Raw genomic sequence first — 15,646 nt, forward strand, 5'->3', positions numbered from 1 at the left:
TGTTTGTCTCTGTCAGACCTGAGATGAACTGGTGACACACCAGTGTGTACGCTGCCTTTCCCAGTGTCAGCTGGGAGGAGCTCCCTGCCACTATGGGTGTCTTTAGTGTAAACATCGTCAAGAACAACAGCATCAAGAAAAAAATGGAACATTTTGTGCATTTTTGTTAACTTAGTGCATTTGACGTTAGGTGTGTGTAATCTGCAGATCATGTACAAACTTTTTTGGCAGATTGAAATTTTTTATGGCAATATGGACCCATGTTGCAATGTCACACCCCAGTGCAATAGTTGTCGAGGCAGCTCCTGGTTTGACAAATGTTCCCATGCGGACTAAACGGCTGTCGTAGAACTCTCCTACTTACACATTCAATCTTCCTTATCTTTGTCCTGCTCTCAAAATTTGATCTTTCTTTTCTTTCAGCTCAGCATTTCCAATACATTACTGTGCTATGTCTCTGCTTACATCTAGACAGTGAATACACTGCATAATTAATTAAACTGTATTTCAGTAAGTGTACTGTGGAGTGTGTTGAAATCCCCTTAAGGACCATTGAGTTTCATGACCCCACTTTAGGAACCATTGATCTGCGTTACACTGGAGGAAGCATGTGTGTGTGATCCATCAGTGCGGTGGGTTGTTCTTCAGGGAAAAAGGCTGTTGCTGCTGTGGATTCTGGTACCAGTTGAGCGTGCCTCCCCTCATCACAGCCGTCCCAACAGTTGGACCCATCATCGCCCCGACCCAGTTGGGTCCAATCTTGTAACCTCACACCAGCCTCTCAAGTGGGCAAAGTCACACCACATTAAAGGCCCCGTTTGACTTAAAACCTCTACTGAACCCCCCAAACCACATGCCTCCCTGTAACAGCCCCCGCTGCTACTGTCATATCCCATTGGACTCAGTCATATTTTTATTAATATCTCCGTGCCTTGCATCGGTTCGTGGGTCTTTGGCACTTTCAGAGAAGGAAAGGAAAGGGGAGCGAGGCCATGAAAGAGAGACGAGGGATGTGCAGAAGAATTGTTTCACAGGAGAACTGTGACAGGAGTTTATAGTAAAGGATGAGCTGCGTCTAGTTCAGAGTCTTAGCACAGAAATCTTAGAAATACTCACTGAGTAAAGGTTAAGAATGTGCGACTGTATTTGATTTGTGGTAAACTTAATAGTTTGAGCCTTTACTGGAAGTGTTGAAATAGCAGTAAATTAGATTATTCATCACAACTTCTTTTATTAGTTTTTTATTAGGCTAGTATTACATGGAGACTAAATACTTAAAGCAATCAAACAAATAAACAAAAAACATATATAATAATCAATTTTAAATACTTCAGTCGCTCATGTTAGTTGTTGCAGTTGAAAAGAGAATAAGTGTTTGCATCCCAGTCCACAGTATAGAATCCTTATCACTGCTAATATCAGCATAGATGTGAAGGGAATAGTTTAGTCACAGGCATCATGTTACAACCCAAATCCATCTCTCAAGCAACAACCAAGCCACAGTGAAAATATGAGCCAAGCAAACAAACAAGATATGGAAAATAAAGGGAAAGAAGCTCTCGGAATGAGAGAAAGGCCTGTTTGTGTTCTCAAATCCTCCCCGTGCTTTCTCTCTCTGTCAAACCCTCATTCTTTGCCTGATGAAATGGAGACTCGGCTTGGTATTTCTCTCTCCTTGCCAGAAACCACAGAGTGACAAAATCCGTGGGGTGTCATAAACGAGCGAAGCCAGAGGGAGAAAGGGAGGAGAAAGGTGGTCGGGTTTTTGGAGGAGAAGGAGGAGGGAGGGGTGGAGGAGCAAGGATGCAAGAGAAGACAGTTGGATCCATCTGGTCCTGATAAGGCAGAGTGGAAAACAGATGAGTGTGGTGAGCAAAGAGAGCGGGGAGGGGGATGGGGGGATGGAGCGTGGATCTACTTGGGAGGATATACTGTCTGGCCCTGTCAGCCTCCCGCCTCTCCTTTTCTTCTTACCATTGCATTCACGATTTATTTCTGCCTGCAGAGGACAGCTTAGACAACAAGCTGTTGCTTCAGGAAGGGAGGGAGGAAGGAGGAATCATTTTTCCCAAATAGTTGGTTTACAGTTGATACAAGCAACACATTTGATAGGTTTATTAAAGCAACACCTCGATAAAAAGGACATCTGAATCCTGTAAAATAATCCTAAACTTTTTGAAAAATCAATCCAAATCTTCCATTTTAAGCCCTTAAAGTCATTTTAACATGCTCTTTCCTTTAGGGACTAATGTGATGGGTGTCATTGTTTTTCAAGACAAATGATGAACTCATAGAAAAGGTAAAATGCCTCTGTTTTTGTTCCTCGGGTTAGGAAATATCTTAGACAATTAAAAAATGTTTTCTAAATATGAAAAAAAAACATGCATTTCCCATAATCAGGGTGTCTGCAGATCCTTAAAACGTGTTAAAGTTAACCGTCCTACATGAAAGCCTTAATTAGCTTTAAAAGTGATCATTAATTCTTAAATCTGACACTCAAATGTTTTAAAAATTCCACAGACAGTAAATGATAATGCTATATTTTCCTTTTTTTTTTTTTTTTAATAATTTTATTTTTTTCACTCAGAAAGACATTTTACAACAGACAACTAAGTACATTTGTATACCATGTCTGAAAAAATCAACAATGGTAAAGCATGAAATTTTACATATACATGTTACATACAAGTTCTCTGTTTAAAAAAACAAAACAAAGACAACTGTTCTTAAAGTAAGTCTTCCCCTTTTTTTGTATATTTTGTTAATCATACCTTACAACAAAAAGATGTCACATTTTTCCCTTATTTTCATTATTCTTATTCCAAAAACCACACAATAATGCTGTATTTTCTTTGAAAAATTTGTAAAGAATTTGTCAAATTTGTAATAAGTGTTGATCATTTTATCATAATGGAGATGAGAATGAGTGGAGCCTCCAACAGTCATTTATGGGTGGAGGGGTCATGAAGAAGTGTAAATATAACAGCTGGATTGAAACATGGGTAAGTCAGGTTCAAGGTAAGAACTATAAGACCAGTTCTACTGTTATTTTTATTAATGTAAGGTCTAAAATTTGATCAAAGATGCCTTGGAAAAATGTTTGGAAAAGTCATAAACTTGGTGTCCTGAAACCTGCAGATTCCTTGCACAATGCATTCTTCCTTCCCTTTGTTTATAGTGTTATGATGATGTGTTCCGTCAGTCAGTGGTCTCAAAAATGAGGACTTTAGAATACACTCAGGTAGGGCTGCTCGATTATAGAAAAAAAATAATCACGATTATTTTAGCAATAATTGAAATCACGATTATTAAAAACGATTATTTGTTAACCTTAAAGTTGTTTATTTTTTTCTTGCAAAACAATGTAAGATATACTCTTTAAATATAAATAAAGCTTTTAACCATTAAAACAAAGTATGTTCACTTTTGTACGAAACAAAAAAATCTTTGAATGCAAATAAGTGTACTGTAAATTCAAGTATGTTTTCTTTTGTAAACAAATAGTGCACTGGAATTAAACAGCTCTAGACTTGCCATAGAACTGTAGCAATAAAAAAAAAACCTCACGTAAAGTGCAAATTATAAATTCAAGTATGTTCAGTGTAGTATGAAACAGTAAATTCAGTGGCGTGCCGTGAGGTTTAAGTTAGGTTAATACGGGAGTTGCAGTGCAAAGAGATTCGGAGACTGAAGATTGCATTGCGGACGAAGTTGTAGACGGAGTTTTTTTTTTATGCGTTTTAGTTTTTCATAAGATTATGATAAAGGTTGCGGTGGTTAAACTTTAGATGGTTAAAAAGGTTTGCTGTGTTACCGGTCGGTGCGGACACAACTACGAAACACTTTTTGCACGTTATGGGTTTTTGCTCTTCATCAAACCCAAAGTGATTCCATACAATTGAATTTGACTTGCCTTTTTTGTTTACCAAGCACTTCTGCGATTCTCCTGCTATTTTTCCAGACCACTAGGTACAACTTTCCTCTTGGGGTGGACCTGCCGGCTAGCTGGCAGCTGTAGCTTAGAGGGGGGCGGGGCAGAGCAGCTCATGGTAGCTTGCGTGCACGTGAATTAAACAACTCAAAATTAATAATTGTTTTTTCTCGATTACATAATTTTTGTAATCGTTGCGTTTAATAATCGAAATCGTAATTGAATTTCGATTAATTGCACAGCCCTACACTCAGGTTTATAAACCGTTTTCAAAGGTTCAGTGTGTAAGAGCACTCGTGCACTTCATTGAAATTTGTCTGTTTTGTCTTTTCGGGTAATTGCTTCTTTATAGGAAGTAACTCCATTAATAATGTAGTTACATGACAATGACAATGTCTTGGTCACTTATATCTGTTATAACCAGTGTTGTGCAAGTTACTTCCACACTGGAATACATTACAGATTACTTGTTACTGTTATTTAAAAGTAATTCCTTACCTTACAATATTACTGTCTCAGAATTGTAATGCGATACAAGACTCCTGTAAATGGCAAGCCTTGAGACACATAAATTTGCGTCCCGAAGTACATATGGACAGATAGCTCAGTAAGTAACGCTATGTCTACAATGTTTGAATCGCAGCAGGAACGCTTACATGTTTTTCAACATTTCACATGTTCAAACGGGGGCACAGCGCCAAGGATGCTGGTAGATAAATTCGCAATTGATAAAGAATTCTAAGTAGTCATAGTTAGCTTACCTTGTCATTGCTGATCACAGGAATAATGCTAACTAGCTTCTTACAGCAGGGTTAGGGTTTGTAATGAACATACGTCTGTGTGGCCAATGTCCTGTCTTCTGCCATCTTCACCCATTGGCTGAACACCAACAGGAAATAGAACTTAACGGACGCATTTTTGATTCCTTAAGGTCTTGCGGTCTTACTGTTTTTTTTTTTTTTTAATTTTTTTTATTTGAGCAATTAAATTATGGGCAAAAAAGTGTGCTGTAATGCAAGTGCTATTGAACATGTACCAGGTAGAATATTACTGAAAACTAATTAGTAATGCCTTACACTACTGCGTTACAGCAAAAAGTAATCTGTTACTGTAATGCATTACTTTTGTAACGCGTTACTCCCAACACTGGTTAAAACAGCCAGGTTCAGCATCAGTTTCTTTCCACATGTCATAAGACTACTGAACTCCTAAGATCACAATATAACTGTGCAGTATAGATCCTTTTACTTGAGTCATAGTTTTTATTCTTGATGATAGTTTTTGTTACTGATAATTGTTTTTTTTACTTGATAAATGGTAAATGGTCTGTACTTATATAGCGCTGTTCCACACTTAAATGGTGCCCAAAGCGCTTTACAAAGCCTCACATTCACCCATTCACACACACATTAATACACCAGTAGGTGGCTGCCACCATGCAAGGCACTACCAGGCCCTACTGGGAGACATTTAAGGTTCAGTGTCTTGCCCAAGGACAGTTTGACATGTGGACTGTCGGAGGGACATTTGAGACATTCGAACCGCTGACCCTTCGGCCATTAAACAACTGTGGCTGTGGCTCTACCAGCTGAGCCACAGCCGCCCACATATGCGAGCCGTTTTTAAATGCATATTTATTTTATCTTGTATATATAGGGTCTGTTTTATTTATTCCTGCTGCCTCCTGAGCCATTGCATTGAAATTTGATTTTGATGTAAATCTAAATGACTAGACTTGGTCTAAATGACAGAGTTCTTCAGCTCTTGCTACTCACTACCATTAGCTGTTAGCAAACCGCTTGCTCATAGTTTAACACAGATTCAAACTTCACAGAAACACATAAGTGTATTTATTTGGTTCATTTAATACTTATGTTCTAACACCACCCACTTGTACTGTTCTAAACTAAACTCATCTAATCACATCTCCATCCTCTACTTTTATCTGCTAAAATACATGGGCAACTTTGACAATAAAAAGAAAAGAATTCAAGAAAGAAAGAAAGGAGGCAACAAAGGAGGGAGTGTTCCCCTCTAGTGTTTTTTTTTTTTTCCCCTCTGTCATTCCTTCCAACCTCACTAATCCCTCGCTGGGTGCCATCTTTCATCACAGCGTACCATGTGTGTATTACCCTCTACAGAACACTTCCCATTAATATAATAAGGGCTGCCAGAAGCACTTAGCCTTGTGAGCCCCTGTGAGATATAGTAGATGATACTTTGTGTGTGTGTTTCTCCTTTTATTCGTGCACACACTCAAACGCATGCAACAAACCTCGCCTGGGGGAAGAAATTAAAGCCACTGTTCTGACTGCGCGAGTGTCTCCCTGCAAAACTTCCACTATTTATCTCAAGCCCAGTGTCTGAAAGTGACTCCGGCCGCTGCTTTTCCTTCCGGGAGCTGTCAGCCCCCACATCCTCTCCGCTTGGGCCGGCGGGAGGCGGCTTGGCAGGTGTCTGACCCTCGCCGCATGTGAGATGACAACCATCCACCAGAGCCGCTACACACATGGAAATTAAATGTCAGGCTCGGTATCACGTCAGGCCCGATGCGTAGACACCATCGTAGCGGGAGTATTTCTGAACGTGAGAGTTGCTGAGGTGTTATTTAGACAGATGTGGCACTTGTACGACCGCATGGCAATACAAAATCAAGAAGAAGAGCAGCCATAAGGTTTTATTCACTGTAGAAATAATAAAAAACACTTAAAACATTTTTACACACAATAGAAATAAAGTCCTGTTAATAGAGAGTATAGGCAATCTGCAAGTCGCTGAAGGCAAAACTCTTAAAAGTCATCCTACCCAGATCCCAGCTCCCCATAATTCAGCTCTAAACTCAGCCATTAATTTCTTACATGACATCCAAATTGAGAATCGGCTTTAATGTGTCAACCAATTCTCCTCCTCCTTAAATCATACACTTTCTTATCGCGCGGGACAAATTGATCCTATTTCAGCAGCTAATGACACACAGCATATTTAAATATCATATAACTAAAACACATGTGCCGATGTGACACATGATTAGAAGCATTTACCGAGGGCGGCTTTTATGTGAGGTCCAAGTCGCTGCTGGCAGGCGCCACAAAGTGCGCTATCAGGACAAAGTCTGACTAATTTTCAGTAGCTCTTTCACTAAGCCTGACAGTACACCAGGGGAGTGATGGCATAACCTGTGGTTTCTCAAAGAGGGGATTCAGAGTTTAGTCAGGATTTTTCCTCTTAAGATGGGGACACTGATAGGGCTTAGAAGTTAAACTAACATATGGAGCAAATAGAGGAGACTCTTGATTTGATTAAGCTGCTTCTCTTTGTTTTTACTCATGTGGGGTAGAGATGTTTATTTATGGTGATGGAACAGTTGTAATCGTTTCTGTTTGTCTGCGTGAAAGTGTTAATAGTGAGAATAATGAATGTTTAATACTGTATGCTTGAAATTATAGCCCATGTTGTTTTAATTTGGATAAGATATAAAACACTGAAATTACTAATGGCACTTTTATGGCAGCCTTATGGGTAATATCAGTACAGGGAAATCAATAAACCTCAATAAATTCAGCAGCAATGGAGGGAGAAGAAGGAGAAGCAGTTAAGGATGAAGAAACATTAGCTATTAAATGTTATTTATGATTCCCTCCTTCTGCCTTCCTGTGTCTTCCAGAGTCTTAACATGGTTTAGAATTTCCTTTCTTTGTGAAGAATGATAAATGGTTGCGGTGTGTGTGTGTGTGGGGGTGTGTGTGTGTGTCTGTTTACTGCTCGTATAGATGAGGACGGCCGTGCCAAGAGAGCGCAGGACCTGGGTTTATTAGCCCACTGATCTGAGAACAGCAGCCTGTCAGACAGCCACAGAGGGCAGCACTCATGACTCTGGGTTTAGGACAGGCTTCCATTCGTGATGGAGTATTTCTGAACTTCTGTAACACACGCTATCCATATAGAATAAAGTTACCTAATGAGTTAACCTTGAAGTACATCCTACTCTCAACAGACAGATTTTTTTGTTTGTTTGTTTGTCTGTTAGCAAGATAACTCAAAAAGTTATGGAAGGATTTTGATGAAATTTTCAGGAAATGTTGATACTGGCACAAGGAATAAATGATATAATTTTGGTGGTGATTTGGGGGGGGTGCTGATCTGCCTTGGCGGAGGTCTGTGCTCTCCGAGTGCTTTTGTAGTTACTTTATTTATATTATTACTACTATTTTTTGTCATTTTTAGTCACTTTAACAATTTTTTCATATTTTTTATCTTTTTTTCTGTTGTATTTGATACATATCATCTTGTCCTGCTGTACATTTGAATTTACCTCATATCTTATCTTATCTTATCTTATCTTACCTTACCTTATCCTACCTTACTCGATGCTAATCAGCCTCAGCCCTCGCTCTAACTGTGTAAATACATTTTTTGAAGAGTGCTCCCTCGTCGGCTATTTTTACCCCCAAATTTCAGTTTATTTTGAGTTCTGACATCTGAAGCGACTCCCGAGCCGTGACTCCTCAGAACACACACACACACACAATCACACACACACACACACACAAACACACATGCACACACACACACACACATACACACAAAGAGCGAAACACACGAAAGAAGGAGCTTGCTGTGTTTTCTTTGCTTCTGGTTTGTTTTTCAGTCTCCTTTTAAAATGAACTCTGGTTTGGAGTTGGCTGCTCGGCACATGGTCTAGTGGTGAAGAGGGGGAGAGAAGGGACAGCCAGGCAAAAAAAAAAAAAAAAAAAAAAAGAAAAGAGGCAAATGTTAAAGTTTAAGCATCCGTTTACTCCCTAATGTTTTTAGTAAATATTATCATAGTATAGAGTATAAAATGTTTAATTATGTAATCTGATTTAACAGGGGAGATAAATGTAAAATGTATAACATTTCTGCATTAAAATAGCTACAAGGGACTGTGCCTGTATGTGTTTAACTCACTTCTGTACGTCAGTGTTTCCAGAAATGATAAAATTGTGAGAAATGTAATTTATTCAGTGTAACTGCCACTTTTATTGAGACATCTGCCAAGGTTGAGTTTAGCATCATGTTTTATTAGATTTAAATGACATAATGAATAAAACACCATTACATTTCATCATCAGTAAATTTGTATATAATATTTAAATTTAGATCTAAATTTATATAAATAGCAATTTTTTTCTTTCTTCTCTTTATATTTTATGTTTCACATGTTTATATTTATGTTTTTCTATTTCCCCTGCATTTCTATATTATAAAAGCCAAGTGGCCTCTGTGTGTGTGTGTGTGTGTGTGTGTGTGTGTGTCCAGAGATTCACACAAAATCCTGAAAGAGCTGACAACTGCAGTTTGGCATACATATGTATTTTTGGTCAAGGAATAGACTAGCGAAATGGCAAGTGGGTATGACTAATATTTTGGGAAATATTAGTAATTTTGGAATACAATAGCCTTACAATCATGTTGCTATGGCCAGAATGCTTTGGTGGTGACTGCTGGACAAATGCGGTACAGCATGCACAAATACACAACAGCATAAATACTGCAATCCAATGGTGGGATCAGTCTTATCTCATCTCATCTCATCTCATCTTACCACAGACATTTATGGTATAAAACAGTATAATTTCAAACTGGTTCAAGTTGCAGTGCGCGGTCATTTTTTGGTGCCACTGAACAAAAATTCCCTAATTATCTCTCAGGACATAATAATTCAAGAAGTCTGACAGGAAACAAGAATGCTATACCTGTCTGTGCCCTCTGTTTTTCGGGCTGTATAAAATCTCCCCCTGTGATGGGAGGTGTTGGCTCATGTATGTGGGTGTTTTTAAACTGGAATGGGTAGGATTGAATATGTGATTGACAGCTGTTCTTACCAATCACTGTTAAGATTCTGTCACACTTGACACTACTGCTCTTCACAGCTTGGTACACTTCCGTGGGCTTTTCTTTTCTACAGCAACAATGGAAACAGTGAAACCGGGTCATCTCATCTGTATTTATATTTAGTCTTTTGAATAGTCTGTGTGTATTTTCAGATTCGGATATTTTATTCTCTGATTTCAGCTCCTGGAGGTTTTATCCCATAAAAAGTCCATCTCTTCTGTAATTATTATTCTATTATAAGTTTACTTATTATTCAATTACTAAATAAACCCCTAGACCATAATTTGTTATTATATTGTAAATATATCTGCATAAATCTTACATGGCTTGAACTGTTATTAATTGAAAGATCCACACTCTTCAACTGAGTCAGAGCTGTTGTTCCAACAGTAAAATGTGTGGCGCTGGATTTTCAGGAACTCTAAAACTGTCAACAACAGTTCTTCCAGTATAATATACCACCGTATTGGGCAATAATCTTTTTGCGAAATGCACCCTGGATGTTGTTTTTAGTTTAACTGTTTCTAATTGTGAAACATTTGCACCAGCTCCTTGTTAAACTGTCTCTGTCCCTGTCTCGGCTGTAGATGATCTTTCTTAACCAGATGATGGAGGCTTGGAAGACTCTGTCAGAGCCTTGCATCAGTTGCTCTACTGTAGCACTGCCATGCTTTAGCATTTTCTCATAACCTCACAGCACAGATGCTCCAGTGGCCATGGGTCAGGGAAGGCTAGCTGTTGCTCACAGAAGCCCCATATGGGACGGGCACTGAAGAGGAACCAAAACTCAATAAACACAGCATTGGCAGGGAGGGAGTTCAAGGGTGCGCTTGTCATGATGAAGGCTACAGTGAGCGCTTCAGTGGCCGCTGGAGTTTTGATGCTGTAATGTGAAACGGCTGGGGTAAAAGACGACTACAATTCCCCTCTTTGTCTGGTCTTCGCCCCAGCGTCACCCCTCTCTCCTCTCCTCGGCGGACCCTCACCGTAGCCCGACTCATCATCTCCCTTTCTGCCCGTCTCCCCGTGTCTGCCACCCATCTCGACCCCTTGATCAGTCATTCTCACCCACGCTTCGTCTAGCGTTACCAGCGTTTATCAGTTCCTATCTTTTCTTTTGTTTTTGTTCACTTCTCACTGGGGCTGTTTTATCTGCACATTTTCATCGGACCAGTCTTTACTGCTCTGTCTCTTCCATTTTTATCTCACCAACCGATAGGCTATGAGCTATTGTGTACGCACTGAGTCCAGCATCGTCTTTGTTAGCAATTTCTTCAAACATCTTTTCTGACAAAACCGCTGGTTGGATTCATTTTATATTTTGTATGTTGCTTCTGTGTGACAATGTCTACAAAATATGTTTACAGATTTGAGATATTTTGATTTTGGAATTTTTTAAATATTACAAATTTGCCTTTACTTATAATGGTCCTTATTTTGGTGGCTTATAGCATGGAAGAGGTTACAGATATCAATATAGTTACTATTGAGCACTGATAGGAAGTCATACATGAACTTTCACTTGGGTCCATGACCTTTGACCTTGAGTGACCTTGAAGGGTCAAACTCAATGTCTGCATTTCAACAATCTTCTTCTCCAAAACTACTGGCTAATTTCAAATTTTATAAGTATCTTGCTTGGGACAATGTCAACAAAGTTTGTTCACAGTTTAAAAATTTAGATTTTTGAATCTTTGACGAATTTTTGAAATATTAAACATTTGCTTTTACTTTTAATGGTCCATATTTTGATGGCTTATAACATAGAAATGGTTACAGATATCAATATAGTTACTATTTTGCACTGATAGGAAGTCACATATGGACTTTCATTTAATTAGATGAGTTCTCCTCCAGTAAAAGTACCACTCACTTCTCTTGATTGATCTGTATGAAGACCACATGATGCCAGAACCTGACAACCTCACAAAATCATGTTGTTATTGATCCTTGATAGGACATGTCGCTGAGATACAGGGACAATGGTTCTATTTTCTCTGATAAGATTCAGAAACTTAACCATAAAGTCGTCTCACTTAGGAACAATATGTATTTTATCCTGTCCTTTTATCCTCGTCTTTTTTCCCACTCTCCTCAGTCTCCAGTGGTGTCTGTCGGCTTTGCCAGGTTCCATCCCAACTTAGTGGTGGGGGGGACATACTCTGGGCAGATCGTCCTGTGGGACAACCGCAGTCACCGTCGGACCCCAGTTCAGAGGACTCCCCTGTCTGCAGCAGCTCATACTGTAAGATGAACTTTATAGCAGACATCAAGTTCAGAACAGCAAACTGTAACTGATCTCACTCTTATCTTTAGGGTTGGTTGTACACATCTCATGTTTCAGTTTTCACAGATTTGTTTAAAAAACAAATGAGATTTTAATGTGGAAATAAGCAGTTGATTAGTTAATCAAGACAAAAATTAATACTTACCTGCTGCTGTGATGATTGATTAATTATTTAAGTCATTTACCACAAAATTCACTTTCTTCTCCTTTTTTTTTTATTACTACTGTAAATTAAATGTTTGGGTTTTTTTTTTGAGCTATTTTTTAGATGTCATGGACTGAAGGGAAATGTACTTGAATCATTTTAAGAAAATAATCAACACATGAATCAGTAATGAAGATGACCATGAATTGTAGCCCTACATGGTTTAAAGTGAAAAAGAGTAGACAGGTTTACTTTACTTTTCTGTAAAAAAAGTTATTTAATTTTAGCATTTAATTTTTCACCTGATAATGAATTTTTTTATTGATTTATTTAGAATATGGAAATGATACAAGCTTCCTGATTGCTACTAATTGACTTCTTTGCACAACATAATATAGAAATGAAAATTCAAGGAAGCATAAAATAATAATACACAAAAAAGCAAAAGGGAAATAAGTAATATTCGAAAAGGAGTTAAAAGAATCATAGCTTATTAGCTCTCACCCCACACATGACGCATGTTTTTAAGATAAAGGAACTTAGCAGCTTTACACCACACGCGCACGCACACACACACACACACACACACACACAACTGTCTTGTGACTAAATTCTGAGCGGACAGTTCAGACCAGACACTCCACTGAAGTCACTGAGCCTCAGCAAATGACTGACCAGTATAAACACAAACAGATGATTTACAGTGCATCTACAGAAGGCATGTCTACACACACATACACACACACACACACGCAGCTGCATCATGTTGTCCATGCTGTAGGTTGAAACTCCAATAATGAGGCCGTCGCTCTGGTCGTCTCCAGTCAGCGAGTCCAGCCCTCTAACATGCTGCTGATTGCTGAATGGAGTCTTTGTTTGGCCCAGTACGCAAATCAATTACTCCCCAGTAATGACATAATGGTTTCACACACTCCCGTGGATTTGCTCAGCAGTGCATATCCCAAACGTTGAGTCATTAAAGACGACTACACACTGGTGTGTAAGCTGGCTGCACATCTTGGCATCTAGTGATGTCATGTGTGCAGAGAACAATACTTTAGAACAAGAGACTGAATATTTATAATCATTTTTCTTCTACACTTTGGGGCCTTGATCTCATCTTTTTGCACGTGTGTGTGTGTCTCCTCTTCTGTCTGTTTAGCATCCCGTCTACTGTGTTAACGTGGTTGGCACCCAGAACGCCAACAACCTGATAACTGTGTCGACAGACGGCAGGATGTGCTCCTGGAGTCTGGACATGCTCTCACAGCCACAGGTACACAACACACTCCTCACTCTTCACACATTATGAACCATGTGTTTGATGTAATGGTTTCTGGGGGTGTATGCGCCTGTTTGTCATACACTATATGGACAAAAGCATCGGTACACGTTGAATTCAGGTGTTTCTTTTCTAACAGGGGTCTGGGATACGAAGCAATTACAATATAGTTTTACATTGGGATAAATTACATTGCATTGCATTGGTTAGTTTGGTTTAAATTGTTATCTTTCCGATATGCCTCAGATATGATTTTTACCTAATTTCTCTCAACATTGATTTTGTTTTTGTTTGTTTTCTTTTTATCCATGACTATTATTTTAAATGTTCTACCTCTGAATTTCTAAAATATTTTTCATGCTCTGACTGTAAATGATAATTTTCCACCACAACTAACCATTTACTCTTTTCACCTCTCACTGAGGAAAAAAATCTCCCATTAAACTTAAAAAGGAAATATTGATGTTTATAAACTATATGGACAAAAATATCGGGACACATCATGGCTACAGCTGTAAGATGTCCTGTTCATGATGATCTGAGATATAAAACATCAACATTAATAATCAATATATTTATCACAATATAAAACTATATTATGACATTTCTCATTATTGTTTTGTATCCCACACTCCTATTAGAAAATAAACACCTGAATCCAATGTGTCCCTATAGTTTTGTCCGTATAGTGTGTGACTAACAGGCGCATACACACCATGTTATGCTATGAGGCTAACAATATGAGAGCACATACCGATAGTTATGTTTGTGTGTATGTATGTGTGTAGGAGACGATGGAACTTGTATACAACAAATCTAAACCAGTGGCTGTGACGGGCATGGCCTTCCCCACAGGAGATGTCAACAACTACGTGGTGGGGAGTGAGGAGGGAACCGTGTACACTGCGTCCAGACATGGCAGGTTAGGACACAAAGTCTCTTGTCTCACTGTATTTCTGAGGACACTCATAATATTGACCCATCCATTTTCTAAACTTAGTCCTCATGAGGGTTGTGGGGGTGTCAGAGCCTATCCAGGCTATCTACGGGTGAAGGTGGGGTGCAGCCTGGACATTTCACCAGCTCACTCATAATCTATTTCCATGTAATTCCCAAGTGAAACGAACTTTTGAAATATCACCAGAAAGTAATAGTGACCCAGTGCAAAATTTACACTGAAAACATTAAACAATCAATGGTGTCAAACTCATTTTCACTGAATTTGATCACAAGTGGGTCAGACCAGTAAAATAATAACAGAATAACCTATAAATAATATCAACTCCAAATTCCAAACTACAAAATGTTACCAATATTCTGCCTGTTACTAAATGTTTTGGGCCTTTATAGATCCACTGTCATCTGCAACTCTGCAACTTGGGGCATAATATTGTTAAAATTGCTTATTTTTCATAAGAAATTTCGGGTTGTTCAGCGTTTTCCTTATTTTTTGTGAATGAAATGTTTGTAAATGTAGACATTTTAGCATTTTTATAATTTCATTTCACTTATTTGCACTAAAACAAAGAGAAAAATTAGTAATTGTCAATGTTAATAGGCAATTTGTCCATTATTTTACTGGTTCGGCCCACTCGAGGTCATATTGGTTTGTATGTGGCCCCTGAACTAAAATGAGTTTGACACCCCTGCTCTTGAGGATTAAGCGGTTCAGAAAATGAACAAATGAATAAAAAAAATTAGGTGAATTGGGTGTGTTTTGTTCAGAGCAAATAACCGAGGCAGTACAGTGTCATCAGTAGATGTTATGGGCTCTGGTACATGTATGGTTACTTGAGGTTGTAGTGGAAGAGAAAAAGAAATAAAGGCTCTGAATCAGGTGAGTTCTTTATGTGTAATATGCTCATCAGTCCGCATGTGCCTCTTGTGACTATCAACCATGTTTTTGAGCTGAATTAGTTATAAAATGTGAAAGTCTTTTATCCCTGTCAGCATTTTCATGATGTACAAAAAAATATATTCTCTCCACATCATCAAACTACTCCTTCAGGATTCTGATTCAGATGAACTTGTGTGTCCTCAAGAAAAAAAATCCATTAAAACAGGTAATCAGTGATTTATTTACCGAATAGGCAGCCTATCTTCAGTCTGGCTTTCAGTCTGACTTTG

At 38.6% G+C, this 15,646-nt stretch overlaps 1 protein-coding gene across 7 annotated transcripts in view; it reads left to right on the forward strand.

Moving 5' to 3' along the window:
• The window catches only part of dync1i1a (dynein cytoplasmic 1 intermediate chain 1a), a 98,419-nt gene that overhangs the window by 43,431 nt on the left and 39,342 nt on the right, over nt 1-15,646 (forward strand). For all 7 annotated transcript variants that reach the window (XM_030147635.1, XM_030147633.1, XM_030147637.1 and 4 more), the window contains 3 exons: nt 11,904-12,050; nt 13,400-13,513; nt 14,308-14,441. In XM_030147635.1, the coding sequence (XP_030003495.1) occupies nt 11,904-12,050; nt 13,400-13,513; nt 14,308-14,441 (395 nt within the window). The remainder of the gene's footprint in view (nt 1-11,903; nt 12,051-13,399; nt 13,514-14,307; nt 14,442-15,646) is intronic.

Source organism: Sphaeramia orbicularis, chromosome 11, assembly GCF_902148855.1.
Source record: "Sphaeramia orbicularis chromosome 11, fSphaOr1.1, whole genome shotgun sequence".
Classification (NCBI taxonomy): Eukaryota; Metazoa; Chordata; class Actinopteri; order Kurtiformes; family Apogonidae; genus Sphaeramia; species Sphaeramia orbicularis.